The sequence below is a fragment of the Lucilia sericata genome, unplaced genomic scaffold (genome assembly GCF_015586225.1).
Source record: "Lucilia sericata isolate MDLA Ls3-8-SP2 unplaced genomic scaffold, ASM1558622v1 Contig000096F_arrow, whole genome shotgun sequence".
NCBI classification, from domain to species: domain Eukaryota; kingdom Metazoa; phylum Arthropoda; class Insecta; order Diptera; family Calliphoridae; genus Lucilia; species Lucilia sericata.
In genome coordinates, this window is record NW_023994128.1 from 16,780 (window position 1) to 32,635 (window position 15,856).

A 15,856-nucleotide genomic window follows, 5' to 3' on the forward strand; every position below is an offset into this window, starting at 1 on the left:
CTAAATAGGTTTAATAATATTTACTTTAGAAACTAGTGATAGTTGCAATTACAGAGTTAAAAAGAAAGCCGCTAAGTAAGGCATGAAAAAGAAAAATTTTTTTTTTGAAATTTTATTGAAAAATATTTAAAAGTTTTGGTATTAAAAAAAGGAAGTTTATTTTAAAATAATTTTAAAATTTCTTATAAATTTAGGTTTTTGAAAATTATGTTTTGTTTAATTTATCACAAACAACAATTAACATCTTATCATAAACAACAATAAAGCAAATATAATACATACAAATGTACTACATACATACATAGTATAACAAAAAGAAATCTTATCAAAATATATAAAATGTATTTTTAAATTATTTAAAATTCCTGGACAACCGGGGGGGTGTAGAGAAGAAAGGAATATCATGCGAAAAAGAAAACAAATAAATATGATTTGCAGACATATTTTTGCCAGATAAATAATTAACATTTGGTGTTGTATATAAATTGATATGATTTTACTAATACTTTCAATCGAGTCTATAACTAAATAAGATTAGATTATTAAAAATAAAGCAAACTTTTGGAACAATTTACAAAATAGCAACCATGGTAGTTAGTTATAAATTCAAATTCTATGTTTACTGTTAGATTAAGAAAAACTAATCATAAATGATGAACACGAAACAAACTATAAATGGAACCGATCTGTTAGCGATAGTAGAGAAAATTTTATATAGATAATTGTTTAGTTGATAACATTGGGTGGCAAATTTTTAACCTAGAGACTAAAGTATGCTTGTCTAAAGCTCTAAATGCGAATCTGGTCTAAGAATTTTACATCATTACAATGGGTGACAAATTTTTAAACCAGAGACCAAAGAATGCTTGTCTAAAGCTCTAAATGCGAATCATGTGAGATATTGTGCCCTGAAATTTAAAAAAAAAACTCCATTTTTGGCCTTTTTTGAGACTTTATTTATAAAATGTTGTATGCCATGTGAAAGTCCATTCTGTCAACTTTATAATAAAGGATTAACATCTGACTTATCATGTCTCTTCTTCTCCCAGATGTGATTCGAAAAGGCTAACATGGTCTCGTGATTTCGACTTTCTTCATGACCGACCATATGATGCCCTACACCAGTTATAAAATAAAAAAGGCCAGATCAGAAGGTCCGGTTATATGGTGGCTAGGTGAAATAATGGACCGATTTGTAATAGGTCTCGTCCTTCGTATCTTGTAACAGACAGACGGGCGGACGGAAATGTCTTAATGGATTCTGAGTCGATCGTTATACTTTAAGGGCGTAAAACTTCTCCATATGTTAACGATGATAGGGGAGGATTGTGCCTCTGGTAGTACAGTTGGTTCTAGTCTGTACGCCCAGTAGTTGTGGGTTTAATTGCAGAGACTCTGGCAAAGGAAAGCAGAACAGATCAGATAGTATTTCTTCGAATCTGAAGTAATATACATTCTCCTTTCAAACTAACTATAGATGTTAGTGTACCTTTTTTTAAAGAATATTATCAAGTTATCGAAATGAAAAACGAGTTATCGGTAGTAAGCCATAGTTTTCGTACTGAGTTATAGAAAACCCTCAAAAAGATATAGAAAAATCCAGGATAGTTTTCAATAGTACGATAAGTGCGATTTTACTAGAATCAAGTATAAAATACTTGAATCAACTTCGGATCAGCCAAGTATGATAGACTTGATTTTAGCATGATTTAAACCTTTTAGGGAACAAAGTGATCACGACAAGTACTTGTTTTAAGAAATGTTTTCTAAATTTAAACCCGAATCCATACTTGATTTAAGCAAGTACGATCTTTAAGTAATCGGTCTACAGAAAATTTTTAGGTTATCAATACTTAATATTTCTAATTTTCGAAATAATTGTCCTTTTGTTTTTATAGTTAAAATAAAAATTATTATTATATATTTATAAAATATAAATAAAATTTTACGAAAAACTTACCAGTTTCATTATCAATAGTAAAGGGTATGCCAGCCCATTCATCTCCCAAATGATTATCATCATCATTGTCATCAATATCTTTTGGATCATACTTTGACTATTTGAATAAAATTTTAAGAAAATATTAATGATAATCATATTTCAAAATGATTGCAAAAACACACAAATAATAACTTTTGTTTATGATTGAATTTTGACAAAAAAAACAGACGATGAATTTTTGAAATTAATCTGTGATAAAAAACCAAGTCACACAGTTCGTCGAATGTCTATAAGACAAAAGTAGTATGATGTCAAGAGTGCTGACATGTCAACTGGAAAAACTTGCCGATTTGTTATTGAATTGAAAGGTCTGAAACAGTTTCTTATAGCTTCGTAAACAAGTCAAATAATTAGTTCCACGTTTGTTTCAAAACTTACAAAAAACTCTTTTAGATCTTACGGAATGAATTATTTCAAACTGTAGATGATAAATAAACAAATAAATGCCAAAGATTTATCATAAACGATTATTTAAAATTAAAACTTAATTTAATAAAATTATGATGAAAAGTATACTTTTGATAGAATTTTTAATAAAGAGAAAGTTTTTATTTTTTCTCTTTAATCACTTTTTTAAATGAAATCATTTCAAATGAGTATGAGAGCAAAAGAGAGAAAGAGAGTTTGTGCTGAGCGATAGTAATGTAAGATGATGAAATTTTATTTAAATAAATTAATTTTAATTTTATATGTGAATTATTTGTTTTCGTATTATAAATTTATAATTATTATTTAAACACTTACATTATCTAATTTGAGTGCTTCTAAAGCTTTCAACTTTTCGATATCGTCGTCATTAGCGTTAGATGATTGCAAAGCTTTAGCTGAAGTACCAGCATCAGCCAATTGGGCGGGTGTAAGACTATAGCCCAAATCGACATCTTGTTTCCATAAAACTTCAACAATTTCGCTTTCCTATAATTTTTTGTTTTTTTCAATTTTATAATTTATTTAGTGGAAAAATATTTAAACGCCACCATTAGTAGAAATTTTGAAAAAAAAGTTTATTAAAAGAAAGAAGATAAAGAAAAGAAGAAAATATAAAAAATATAAATAAATTGCGCATTAATTAAATGTTTAATTAATAAAAAAGAGAATTGTAATTTGTATTTGAATTTTGTTTCAATAAAACCTACTTTATAAATATAGTGTCGCATTTTGGTAGATTTCTTGTTTATTCAATGGCTGTGGTAAATATTGTTTTATTGGTTTTTCCAAGCAGTTAGTTGTTTTATTAAACTAAATTTATACAGTGTGGCGCAATACAATGAATATTTTTATTTTATCTGAAAACAAACAGATTTTCTTTAAATTGTTCAGTTTAATGTTAGGAGATTGTTAATAAAAATCACTTCCCTTATTCGAAACTTTAATAAAAATTTTTGTTTTGAAATTATTCCAATATTTCCTAAAATTCAAATCTGCACTAAAAAATTTTAATTTTTAATTAAAAATTCAATATTTTTTCAAACTTTCACTTAAATTTTGAAATTTTACAAAAAATACTATATTTTACTAAAACTTCATTATAAAGTACAAAATTTTATCAGAATTCAAAAATTTTGAAATTCTCTTAAAAATTTTAAATTATACCACAAATCTGAAATTTACTATAAAATCCAAATATTTAATAAAAATACGAAATTTCATAAAATTTTTGATTCTTAGTAAATAATAGACTATAGATTAGACCATAAACTAGACTACAGATAAGACTATATACTAGACTGTAGACCATACTATAGACTAGACTATAGACTAGACTTTAGACTAGACTATAGACTAGACTATAGACTAGACTATAGACTAGACTATAGACTAGACTATAGACTAGGCTATAGACTAGACTATAGACTAGACTATAGAATAGACTATAGACTAGATTATAGAAAAGACTATAGAATAGACTATAGACTAGGCTATAGACTAGACTATAGACTAGACTATAGACTAGACTATAAAATAGACTATAAACTAGACTATAGAAAAGACTATAAAATAGACTATAGACTAGACTATAGACTAGACTATAGACTAAACTATAGAATAGACTATAGACTAGATTATAGACAAGATTGTAGACTAGACAAAAGTCAGAAGAAATTCTGTCAGACCATAGACTGAAACTAGACTATAGACTAGATTAAAGATTACACTATATACTAGACTATAGACTGGACTATAGAACGAACTATAGAGTGGACTATAGACTGAACTATAGACTGGACTATAGACTCGTCTATAGACTGGGCTGTAGACCAGATTATAGACAGGCTTTACCCAGACTGGACTATAGACAATACTATAGACTGGACTATAGACCAGACCATAGACTGCATTATAGACCAGACTATATTCCATACTATAGACTGGACTATAGACCATATTATAGACTGGACTATAGACCATATTATAGACTGGACTATAGACACAGACTATAGACTGGACTGTAGACCAAATTATAGACCAGACTATGGACTGGACTATAGACAAAACCATAGACCAGACTATAGACTAAATTATAGACAAGACTATAGACTGGACTGTAGACCAGACTATAGACTGGACTATGGACCAGACTATATACTGGACTATATATACAGACCAGACTAAAATACAATCTAGACATAACTTTATCGATTATTTTCCGATTTAAAAAATAAAATTTATTTTTTTAATTTTTTATTTATACAAATTAAAACGTTTAAACTATTTTCATTGTATTGTCACTCACTGTAGATAATTTAAATTTATTATTATTAGTTGTTAATATTTATAATTATAAACCATATATTATTCGAAATTTTTATTTTATATAATTTTTTTTCTTTTTATTTTATTCTTAATCTTTTAAATATATAAAAAAATATTTGGTTTCTTTTCAGTTTTTATTTTTAAAATATTTTTTCTTTATTTTAATTTTTATTTATAAAATATTTTTTATTTCACATTTAATAAAATTTTATTTATGATAATATTTCATTTATTTTTTTAATCTCGAATTTTTGGAATAAAAAAAATATGTTTTTAATTTTTATTTTTAAACACTTTCATTTATTCGTTTCTGTTGTTTTTTGTATCAAATTTTGTTTAATAATTTTATTTATTGTATTTTTTTTTGTATAAAAACGTCTTTAATTGCTAATTGTTTAAAAGTGACTATTCTTTGCTCATTAAAGTTGTCAAGACAATTTAATTTCAAATGTTATTTTCAAATTGGCCTAAAAAACAACGCGTTAACAGCAATAATATGAAAAGAAAACTAATAACAAATTACGTAGATGGAAAAATTTAAGAGAATCTATTTAATATTTTTGCAAATGTTTACTTATTGCTTTAATTTTATAACTTTTCATTTGTTTTTAGCTTTAAATTTTATTATACTTTATTTTTCTTCTGTTCTTATTTAACTGATAAGACTTTTGTCAAGTTTATTTTTTTTTACTTTTTTCAGTTTAAAAGATAAGGTTCTCTTTTGCTTTTTAAATTCAATAGAAACTGGACTGGCAGTTTGTAAAAATTCCATATTAAATGAGTAATATAAGAAAAAAATTTTGCATTTGTTTATAAACAAATTCTCTTGATTATCTTTATTAATTTTAAGAGAGCGAAAAATTATGTCAAGTTTTAAAATGAGTTTTAGAAACTATATTTTGGCGGTAATCAAAATCTAATGTTTAGTTTTTCTTGACAACAGTCAGAGTTTTGTAAAAAAATCTTTAGAAAAATGTAAATATAAACATAAAAATTGCCTTTTGAGGGCAAAAATGTTGCCCGTTTTAGCTCCTAATTCGAAAAAAATTATATATCTAAACTATTTTCTGCTAAAAGGCGAAAAAACTACTTTAACCTTAAATTTGGATTGATGAACTATAACTTTTTGACTCAATATTTTACAGTATTAAAGACCTTAACAGAAACTGTCTTCGGCTTATGTCAACATCTGGAAAAGTTTTAGAGAAAATATTCAACATCTCATGTTAAAATTTAGTTTAGTGTTCAGTAAAGATACTGACTGATAATTTCTTAATCTTAGGCAATTGAATGATAAGAAAACATAAAATTAAAAAAAAAAAATACGATATTGTAAAAGTGGACCATAAACGATATAGAGAAATGGGTTTGTCTTCAGCAAATAATATCAAAGAAACGTTTATAGTTATCTTTTATTTAAAATTTGATACTTTTTTTTATAAAAGTACGAAGTTTAAATATTAGTAAATTAAATAATGAGGGAGCTATACAAAAAAACTGCTGTTAAAAATTCACAATTTTTAATGATAAACGTGGGAGGAGGTGTAAGTCTGTTAAATGATTGAAATAGTAGTCATAAGAAAGCTTTAACATTTTTAATTTACTACCCAACAAAAACTAGGTAATGACTTGTACTAACATAAAAACTTAATTTTTAATGACTACTACATATCTTCTGACTTATGATGACTTACTTATAATCAGATACCTAAGTACTTTATTACTATAAGCAGTTATTTAAGCAGTTGTATGTAAGCGAGCAAGACAAGTACTTGCCTTTCATGTCATCAATGAGTTAAATAATGTGTTAAGATATAACTCATTACTTTTCAATGTCTCCTAACCTATTTCTTATTTCCATTAACGTCCTTCTAATGTCAAACTTTTTTTTTCGCCGATTACAGCAATATCTGTTATTCTTATTCATGGAATTATAGGTCAAGCCCTTCAGAGATACGTTCAATGAGGCACAACCATGAATCAATCGCTCAACCACGAATTGGTATTATCACAGATAATGTTGTTCCATCTATATTATATGGGTGCTGTAAATATTAAGGAATTTGAAGCGAAAATATAGTGCGATGTCAGTTGGATTAAACACATTTTTGAAATATATAAAGAAGCATTCAAGTATCTTAGTTTTATACTTCACTCCATCTGATCTCCTTAGAAAATGGCATACAATTCTCATATATGGGCCGGAGCTTAGAAGTTTTTTTTGGACTAACAAAATTTTTCAAGTATCCAAAGAAGCATTATTGGTTTTATACTTTACTCTATCTGATATCTTTGGAAGTACAACTCTCATATATGGGCCGGAGCTTTGAAGTCTATTTTGGAGCTACTCGACCGCATACAGGAGAAAGCGAAGGTATTTAACGGTGATTGTTAGGGTTTCTAATTCTATTGATTCCCTAGAGCACTGTTCTATCGATATTACAATGTAATGTGTTCATCTGAAATTAGGAAGCTTGTTCCCCATATCCGCAACACACTTATTTCATTAAAAACACACAAATTACAGGGAAAATTGATTCACTGTTCGAATGTGGAACAAACTTCCTTCAGAAGTATTCCCTGATAATTTCGATATAAGAAAATTTAAACCAAATGTCCAATGTTCCTAATTCCAACACAATACCTCGCATAAGTAGGGGTCAACCCCTGAGTGCTGGTCAAAGAAAAGAAAATATGGCGAAAATGAAAAATCAATTATGGGCCGGAGCTTCGAAGTCTATTTTGGAGCCACTCGACCGCATACAGGAGAGAGCGAAGGTTCTCCCTAGAACACAGTGGGGTGTATTTCACTGAACTATCCATATTACAGAGGGGAATGAAAATTTTAAGGGAACAAAAATTCCACTTCTATAGGTGTGATTAATATTGTTAATCGTGCTAAACTTGAGAACTATAGATGTAATTCCATGAAATTAAAGAAAATTTTTAAAAAATTTTGAAAAATGTAAATAGAAAGATTAAAATTTTAAAAGTTTATAAAAAAAATAGTTTGAAACTTGCTATTTGACTTTTCCAACTTGTTATTTTTATAGGAATTTCCTTTAATTTCATAAAATCTTTGAAATATTCCCTAACCACCATATATTTATTATCTTAACATTCATTTTTGTGGCTCATCCCACTAATGGCTGTGATTATCTATGGTTTAATCTTTTCTTTCTTTTCTAAACCGGTATTTAAATCCTTTTCTTGTACCTGTTTAAAAGGGAGTTTCTTTCTCTCTACTTGTACTCTTTACTCATACGTTTTGTTCTTGTCTTGTCTTTTAATCTGTCCATAATCTGATATTTTGGTTACTCTTCCTCCTTCAATTTATATTTTTATTATTACGATTTATAACTCTTGTTTTAAAGAAATTCTGTTGTCTTGATCTTTTGTTAAGTTGTTGACTTGTCAAAGGATTAAAATGCTAAATTTTTATGTTTTCATTTTGTGTTATTTTTTGAAAAAAATCTAAAGAATATATTGAACTCAATTGTTATAAAATTGCAATTTTGTCTTCGATTTCTTTTAGGATTTTGTAGGGGGTTTTACGTGTAGCAGCGTTAATAATGCATCATTAATGCTTTAATTTGAGTCTGTTTTCTTTTCGGCTGGCATGATTTGACAGAAAATATTTTTGGCGAAATTTTTAGATCTGTCAAAATTTGAAAAAGATTTAAAAAATGTTCAAAATATGTATGAATTATATGGTTAGATAGATACTGTAAATCGAATATATTTCAAGACAAACCCAGCAAAAACTCGGTAGTGACTTGTAATTACATACCTACTTACTTTTCAATGACTACTATATACCGTCTGCATTACTTTTAAGTTCGTTTTCTGTGTGAGTAACTTTTTTGTGCGTAAAACGAAACAACTTTTTAATTCACCATTTATAAATACTTATTAAAGAGTTATTTGTAAGCGAGCGTGGTAAGTTCTTGGCTCCAATGTTATCTATGAGTTCGTTTAAAAGGTACTTTTTTGACACTTTTGTACTTTTTATATAAAATGTCCCATATCCCCATTTTATATTAAAATTTCTATAGAAGTAGATTCTTAAAAAAACAAACGACTTTGTATATGTAATTTGCCCCTAGTACCATTTTGAGTACTATTTTTAACGGTTTTTTATTTATTGAACTTTTTGATTATGAAATTTACCAACATATAAAGAAGTTTTCAATAATAAAACTGTATGTATTGTCAGAACAAGTAGCATAATTAAATATTTTAACAACTATTAAGAAAAAAAAAACTATCAAAGGAATTACAATAAAGTACCAAATACACAAAAGTATGAAAACGAACGAAAAACAAAAAAATATTAAATAGCTGACAGCTTTAGCATGACATTACAGAAAATGTAAACAACAAAATACTGTCACAATGACAGTTGGTAGTGTTTGTTTTCTTTGTATCTTTCACTGGTGGCTGGCTGTTCGTACAGTGTACACACAAATGACTTAATTAAAATGTTTTGAAGCCCAGCCATCAGCAAACAGTCATCTACTACTTTGTAAAATAACTGAAAATTTAAATTAAAAAAAACTGAATGAAATTGTTGTTTGGTATACCATTTTATTTGAGAAAAAGGCAATTGACAAGTCGTTTTTGTTAGACTGCTACTGATGATGATTGGAGCTCTTACTTTTGCCCCTTTCTTTGATGAGGTTTTTTAATTTTCTTATAACAGCCATTTTCTTTTTTTTCTTTTTCTTATTTTACTCAACTGTCAAATGACATTTTGCAATTGTAAAAGAAATTTTTAATGAAAATGTAAAAAATTTATTAAGAAATTGGTCAGTGTTTGTGTAAAACGACTAAAAAGTACCCTGAATAAAAAAGTAATGAAAAGAATACAGCAAAAACCTGGCAATGACTTGTACTTACTCAAGAACTTGCTTTTCAATGAGTACTACATACCATCTACATTACTTAGAAGGAGTTTAGTAATGACTTATAAATAACTTTAGTAGACTTCAAGTGTTGTCGTCAATATAAATCAAGTGTTTCTTTTTTTAATCAATATATAAGGTCGAAATTCAGATGTAACCAGGAAGAAAAATTATAATTGGAAATCCAGATAGAACTTACAAAAGGGTTAACTGTTAAACGAACTGTCATTCTGCAACAACTTTTTGACATTATTGATCAGTATACTCTGGCAAATAGATCATAGATTGACACTTTGATAGAATTGATTGAATAAACAAATTTGGACGACATTGATGCGGGCTGGTCGTGGTTTCAATACGATGTATAAATTGATTTCGAGAAATGGACCTGTCAATTGCCCTCCAAGGTCGTGAAATTAGACATCTCTCCATTATTCCTATCCACTTGAAGCCACTAGTTTATACTGATAAACCAGCGGCAACATAACTAATTGGAGTATTATTCGTGACATATGACCGCCATTGTGTTCCTTACATAGGACGCGATTACAGTATCCTAAAATTGGAACAAACTTTTCTGATGAGTAGTAGAAGAAGTACAGTATTCTTGATTATTAAACCTGTTCAATTGAAAGAAGTTAAACATGGAAGCAATTTGACAGCTAAAAGAGTAGGATAAGTTAGAATTAAACGTTACACGATAGAACAATGTCCCAGCAAAAACTCAATAATGACGTGTACTTACATAACTACTTACTTTTCAATGATTACTACATACCGTCTGCATTTCTTTTGAATACCTTTATAAGGACTTACAAATAATCAGACAGGTAAGTACTTTATTTTTTGCTTTACAGTTTTATTTGCACATCTTATTAGATCGCATGCTAGCAACTGTTTTTACACACATGGAAAGGTTGTGTACTGTTAGTAAGTACTTATTTAAGTAGTTATTTGTAAGCGAGCATGGTAAGTACTTGCCTCCAATGTCATCAGCGTGTTAAAATAATGAGTTAAAATGCTAGTGAATAAGTAGTGAAAGCGGTTTTTTAACTTATTACTTTTCAATGTAAGTTTTTGTTGAGCTATTGGCCGTTTAAGAACAATCCGTTCTAAAAACATTATCGAAGCAGTGGGTAGGTGTAGAGGGAAAATATATAGTTTTTCTTACATCAACAAAATTTTTTTTATTTTTCTAGAAAATATTGCCTAAACTCACAAATAACATGACAAAACAAACATGCTGCAGTAGAAACTATACCACAATTCAATCCAACAAAAAAGAAAAACACATTAACAATCTATTGTGACGGCCTCCTTTAGTATTTCCAGCAGAAAAAAAAAAATAAATCTACTTAGAATATTAAATCCTTCAAAGAACAGTAAAGTATAGTATAGATTGATTTAAAACAAGTAGTGGGTATATATAACTCGCACGTACTTACAGCAGCTCCAGCTAGAGGAGCACCATCCCATTCCTTCTACTACAATATTTAACGTACTTGTGTAAAGAAAATCATGTATTTACTTACATGAACGTAAAAAACAGGCGGCTTTGTAAAAGTATGTAAAATAAGGAAAAATCGAAGGGAGAAGAATGAAAAAAAAAACGAAACTAATATTACACAAAAAAATCAAGTAATCAATCATTTGCAATGGAACCACGCCTATGCTACCCAGTGATTAGTCAGCAGAAAATAAAATATGGCTAAATATTGTGTTGCTTAAAGTTGTGGTATGAAGTGGCGGTACGGCGGCATCATTGGTGTTATATACCACTGAGTTATTTAAGCTGCTGATGCTGCTGCTGCCGCTGTAGATACAACCTTTGAGATAACAACGCTCGTACACTCGCATCCTCCATGGGTTAGAAAAGGAGATCATTTTCTCATACTCATACCAAAAAGAAAGCACACCATTTCACAGCAGCCTCCTTTATTTAAAAAAGCACCCTATTTTCTGGAATAAATTGAGATCATGGTCTTTTAAACTCATTTCATTTAAAGCCATGCGCATGTTTTATCCTGTTTAAGGGTAGTTTTTTTTTTTTTGTTCTTATATACTTTGGTTATATATATTTATATATCTTGTAAATGTATTTGTTAGCTGTACTATGTTTGTGTAGTACCATTATTTTCTTGGAATATGAGACCCATATTGTAAAAATTTAATTTAAATTTCATTAATTTATCTTTCGTCTTGGTCTAGTGAACCAATAACTTAAAGTATAATTAAATTTTATATTCATTATAAAGAGTGAATTTAATGGCAACAAAATTTATTTATTTCTTTTAAGTTACATTATTGTCAGTGGCTGATAAATGGTGCAAATATTCAAAATTCATTAAGAATAGTTAAGAGTAGGATTAACAGCAGATTTCGGAATATTTCCATCAAACACTGCATGACTACTACATACTGTCTGCATTGCTTTTAAGCACTCTTATAATGACTTACATATAATCAGATACGTAAGTACATTATTTCGAGTTTTTTTACACACACATAAAGAAAATAGTGTTTCTGTGTGGAAACCATTATTTGGCGCACAACAAAATAACTAAGGAGTGGTGTTGTGAGTTAAGACAACTAACAATTTCTCAAAACTCTATTTGTAAGAACTTATTTAAGTAGTTGTTTGTAAGCGAGCTTGGTAAGTACCTGCCTCCAATGTCATTACCGTGTTATTACCATTTATCTTATTAACTCATTACTTTTCCTTTTAACTTCTTGCTGGGTTTCGGCTTCGGGTCCATCCAGATTAAACTTGTTGTAAAGGAAAGTATGAATCAAGTTTTGTTCAAAAAAACTTTTATTGTACAAAAAACTGCCTCCGGGGACATGTTACCTTGATGAAAGACCCTCATCTTGGCGTTATTGCGTTCCGGGAAAAAGAGGTGCCATCAGTACCTATAGTCTGCCGGAACTATAAACAGTGATGATAAACTCGGTCTTCCCTGTAACGCAAAGGGCAGAGTTTAGGACTTTGTCTTGTCCCGGTTATTGGAGAGATAACTTTGGGGGTACATGTGGTTCAAATCCAAATTTGTGGAAAGAGAATGTTGCCCAAAATACTGATGCACGGTAAAGTCTATAATTCAGGATGAGCTTGGTGCTATTGCCGAGACAACAGTTACCCCACAGAGGAGTGACTGCAGGACAAAGCGTAGGAAATGAGTTGATGTCAAGTGTATAAATATGATACGAGATGGATGCAAGGGTATGCCAGCCTCATCCAACCATATACTTAGAGTGAGTGTGTCGGATGTGATGGAAGATATCTTGTACAAGTGAATCCAGAGTTGTCCTTCCTAGTCCGGTTATGTTTTGGGTTTACTCTGTTCATAACTGATTTACCACAATGTGTTCATTCTGAGTCCTCGGCTTATTTAATGTATTAGTGCTTCGGTCTATTGATTACGTCTCTAGGTGCTGTTGACGACTCAACAAGAGGCTATCTCATTTCCGTGGCTGTAAACGGAAGTGATTTTTTTGTGTATTTCGAAAGTTAAGCAAAGTGCTTGTACATGGACCGGCAGAATCATGTACAAAGATTGCCACCGAAGTGTAAGATACACAAAGGGGCGATGGTTTCACCCTGTTGATCGAAAAGATTTCGGATGTACATACTTAGCACTACAAATAGAATGGATCTTTTGTGAAAGTTTAAAACTGAAACCTAGTTCTACAAGGGCCTTTAAGGGTGGGTTAACAACATTTCGACATCTCATCCAGTTACAGTATTAGCCGAAACTTCGGGTGATATACTAAAGTGTGTCTTATTAAGCTAAAAGATTCATCTGATTCTCAGTAACAAGTAAACTCCGGTTAGAATACATTTTTACTATAACTTCCGTAAGAGATGGAAAAAGTAGGCAATGGAAACCGCCACTGCGCGATTATTTATTAGGCGAGACTAGCTGTTGGGAAGAATAAGCTGATTTCATGGATCCAGATAACTCTGGACTAAAATTGTTGAAAATGAAAGGGTTAATAATGTTTCGACATCTCATCCAGTTACAGTGTTAGCCGAAACTTACGCCTGACATACTAAAGTGGATCTTATTAAGCTAAAAGAATTATCTAATTCTCAGCAAATAACAAAATTTGCATTTAAGCATCCCCACTGAACTGTTGGGAATCTGGCAACTCTTTACACCATAATAAGGCCGTGAGAGTAGTCTGACTGTAGGATTTTTAAATCTTTTTTATATTCTACTCAAAAACTCTCTAGAAAAGACGAAGTAAATTTCATTCTCAAAATGTACAGGATATTTTTTCATGGATATGGATCTCTTTAAGATTTTACTCCTGTTAAAAAGTTTGACTTGATTTAGTGGTTCTATGCAAAAACTGTCCGCAGTCTGGCACAAGAAGGATTTAAGTAAAGTACAAAAAAAATCCTAAATAAATCGAAAATGTTAATACGAATTGTAGTGCGAATAAACTTTATTTAGGAACTCGAAACGATATATTATCACTTCAAAAACTCCATTAATTTAGAATTAGAACGCAAAATATGTTTAAGAATCATTAATTTAAATTAGATTAAAGCCCCTACTGACATTTTGACATTAAAAACAGTTAAAAAACAAAATATTGACATAAAAAAGACACCGAAATTATTTGATTGTCCACAAAAATAAACAAGTGTTTTGAAAAAAGAAAAACTTAATAAAAAAAATCAAGGTGTGATCAATGATGTCTTTTATAGCCATTTAATAGATTATAAAAAGACCAACACAAAATATAACAAAATATCAAAGAAATAGATTTTATCTTATAAAACCGAAAAACAAAACAAATATCACAAGAAGCGGTTGTTTTCAAAGCAAAAGATAAATGGATTTTTGATCATTTCAAATACTGGGGTTTAAAGATCCTTTTTTTAATTTCAAATTTCTATAAAAAAAGAAACAGTTTTTAACCTGACACTGATGATGGATTTAATTTTGATTCTTGTTTGACAAATAGTTTTTTGGTTTCAAATTTGTTTTTTATTTAAATGGTTTTTGTGGTCTCAAATAAAAACCACAACACAACTAAAGTGCTGATCTGGTCAAAAAAAAAAAAGAGCCTTATCATGATCATAATGAGTTTTATTACACAAGTGCAAAAGATCTTTTAGAAGAGAATATAATTTAAATACTCTTACATACTCTCTCTGCCAGTTGGAACACAGTTGACTTTGCTTCGTTTAAAGATCATTAATAAAATTTCGTTTAGAGATCTTATAGAACAAACGATTCATCATCAAACATTAATGTTGACACCACCAACTGTTTGTTGTTTTTTTTTGGTTGTTGCAAATGCCTCAAAGTCGTTTTACGCAACAGGAGTTGTTGCAAGATATGGAGTCGAGCTAGTGGAAAGAGTTTTCAAATACATATGTATGTGGCCATTTTTAAGGGTTTATGAGTATTAATCATTTGGTCAATTACAGTCGACAACTAGTTTTAAAATTTCACTAGATCATGTTTATGCCACCTACTTTGAAGTTTTAAGTTATTTGCTTTATAACATGAGTGTTATTTTTTAAATTATTCCCTTTTTTATTTAAATAATTTTAAAAGAATTTTAGTATAGAATTAGTTTCAATTTGTTATATTAAACAAGCAGCCTATAAGGACTAAAACGACTTAAGCTAAAGAGCACAAGTCTAAAACAGTGGTCGGCTCTTTAAACAACCACGAGTCGAGAGAAATTATTTTATTTGCATGTAAACAACACGAATGTTAAAAAATTCTAAATACGAATAAAAACCGGATTCCTTCTACAAAGAAATGTGTCTGACGTTTAGACATTCTGCAAAAGGTTTTCTCTATCAGCTGACCACTGGTTTTGATATTGCGCAATGGAAGTCTCTTTCCTGAAACAAAATATTGAAGCATTTCATACATTCCCCTTTGCAATTTTAACCGCCTGCCCAAATAATTATAGTTTTCAACATTCTTCTTTAACCCCATCACTGCTCAATTTTCTTCTATAATTGTACACTGTCTTGTAAATTGATTAAATTATGTACAAGGTGTTGTAAACTTCCGGTATATTTTCAATAAGTTAAAAACAAGTGGCATCATTGGTTTTCTATAAAGTTTTTTCTTTTTCTAAAAAAAATTGTCTTGAATATGTGAATATTACAAAAATATTGCGTGCGAGTATTAACAGAATGACATTGCAAACATCAAAAAAACGC

General features: G+C 29.4%; 1 protein-coding gene across 5 annotated transcripts in view; it reads right to left on the minus strand.

Moving 5' to 3' along the window:
* Positions 1-1,694: 1,694 nt before the first annotated feature.
* Positions 1,695-15,856, minus strand: part of LOC119599900 (segmentation protein cap'n'collar) — a 44,925-nt gene continuing 30,763 nt past the window's right edge. For 4 of the 5 annotated variants that reach the window (XM_037949840.1, XM_037949837.1, XM_037949836.1 and 1 more), the window contains exons 4-5: positions 2,747-2,917; positions 1,695-2,057 (exon numbers count right to left, since the gene is read on the minus strand). In XM_037949840.1, coding sequence (XP_037805768.1) covers positions 1,917-2,057; positions 2,747-2,917 — 312 coding nt within the window. In that variant the 3' untranslated portion in view covers positions 1,695-1,916. The remainder of the gene's footprint in view (positions 2,058-2,746; positions 2,918-15,856) is intronic. The other variant, XM_037949841.1, reaches the window with a different exon arrangement.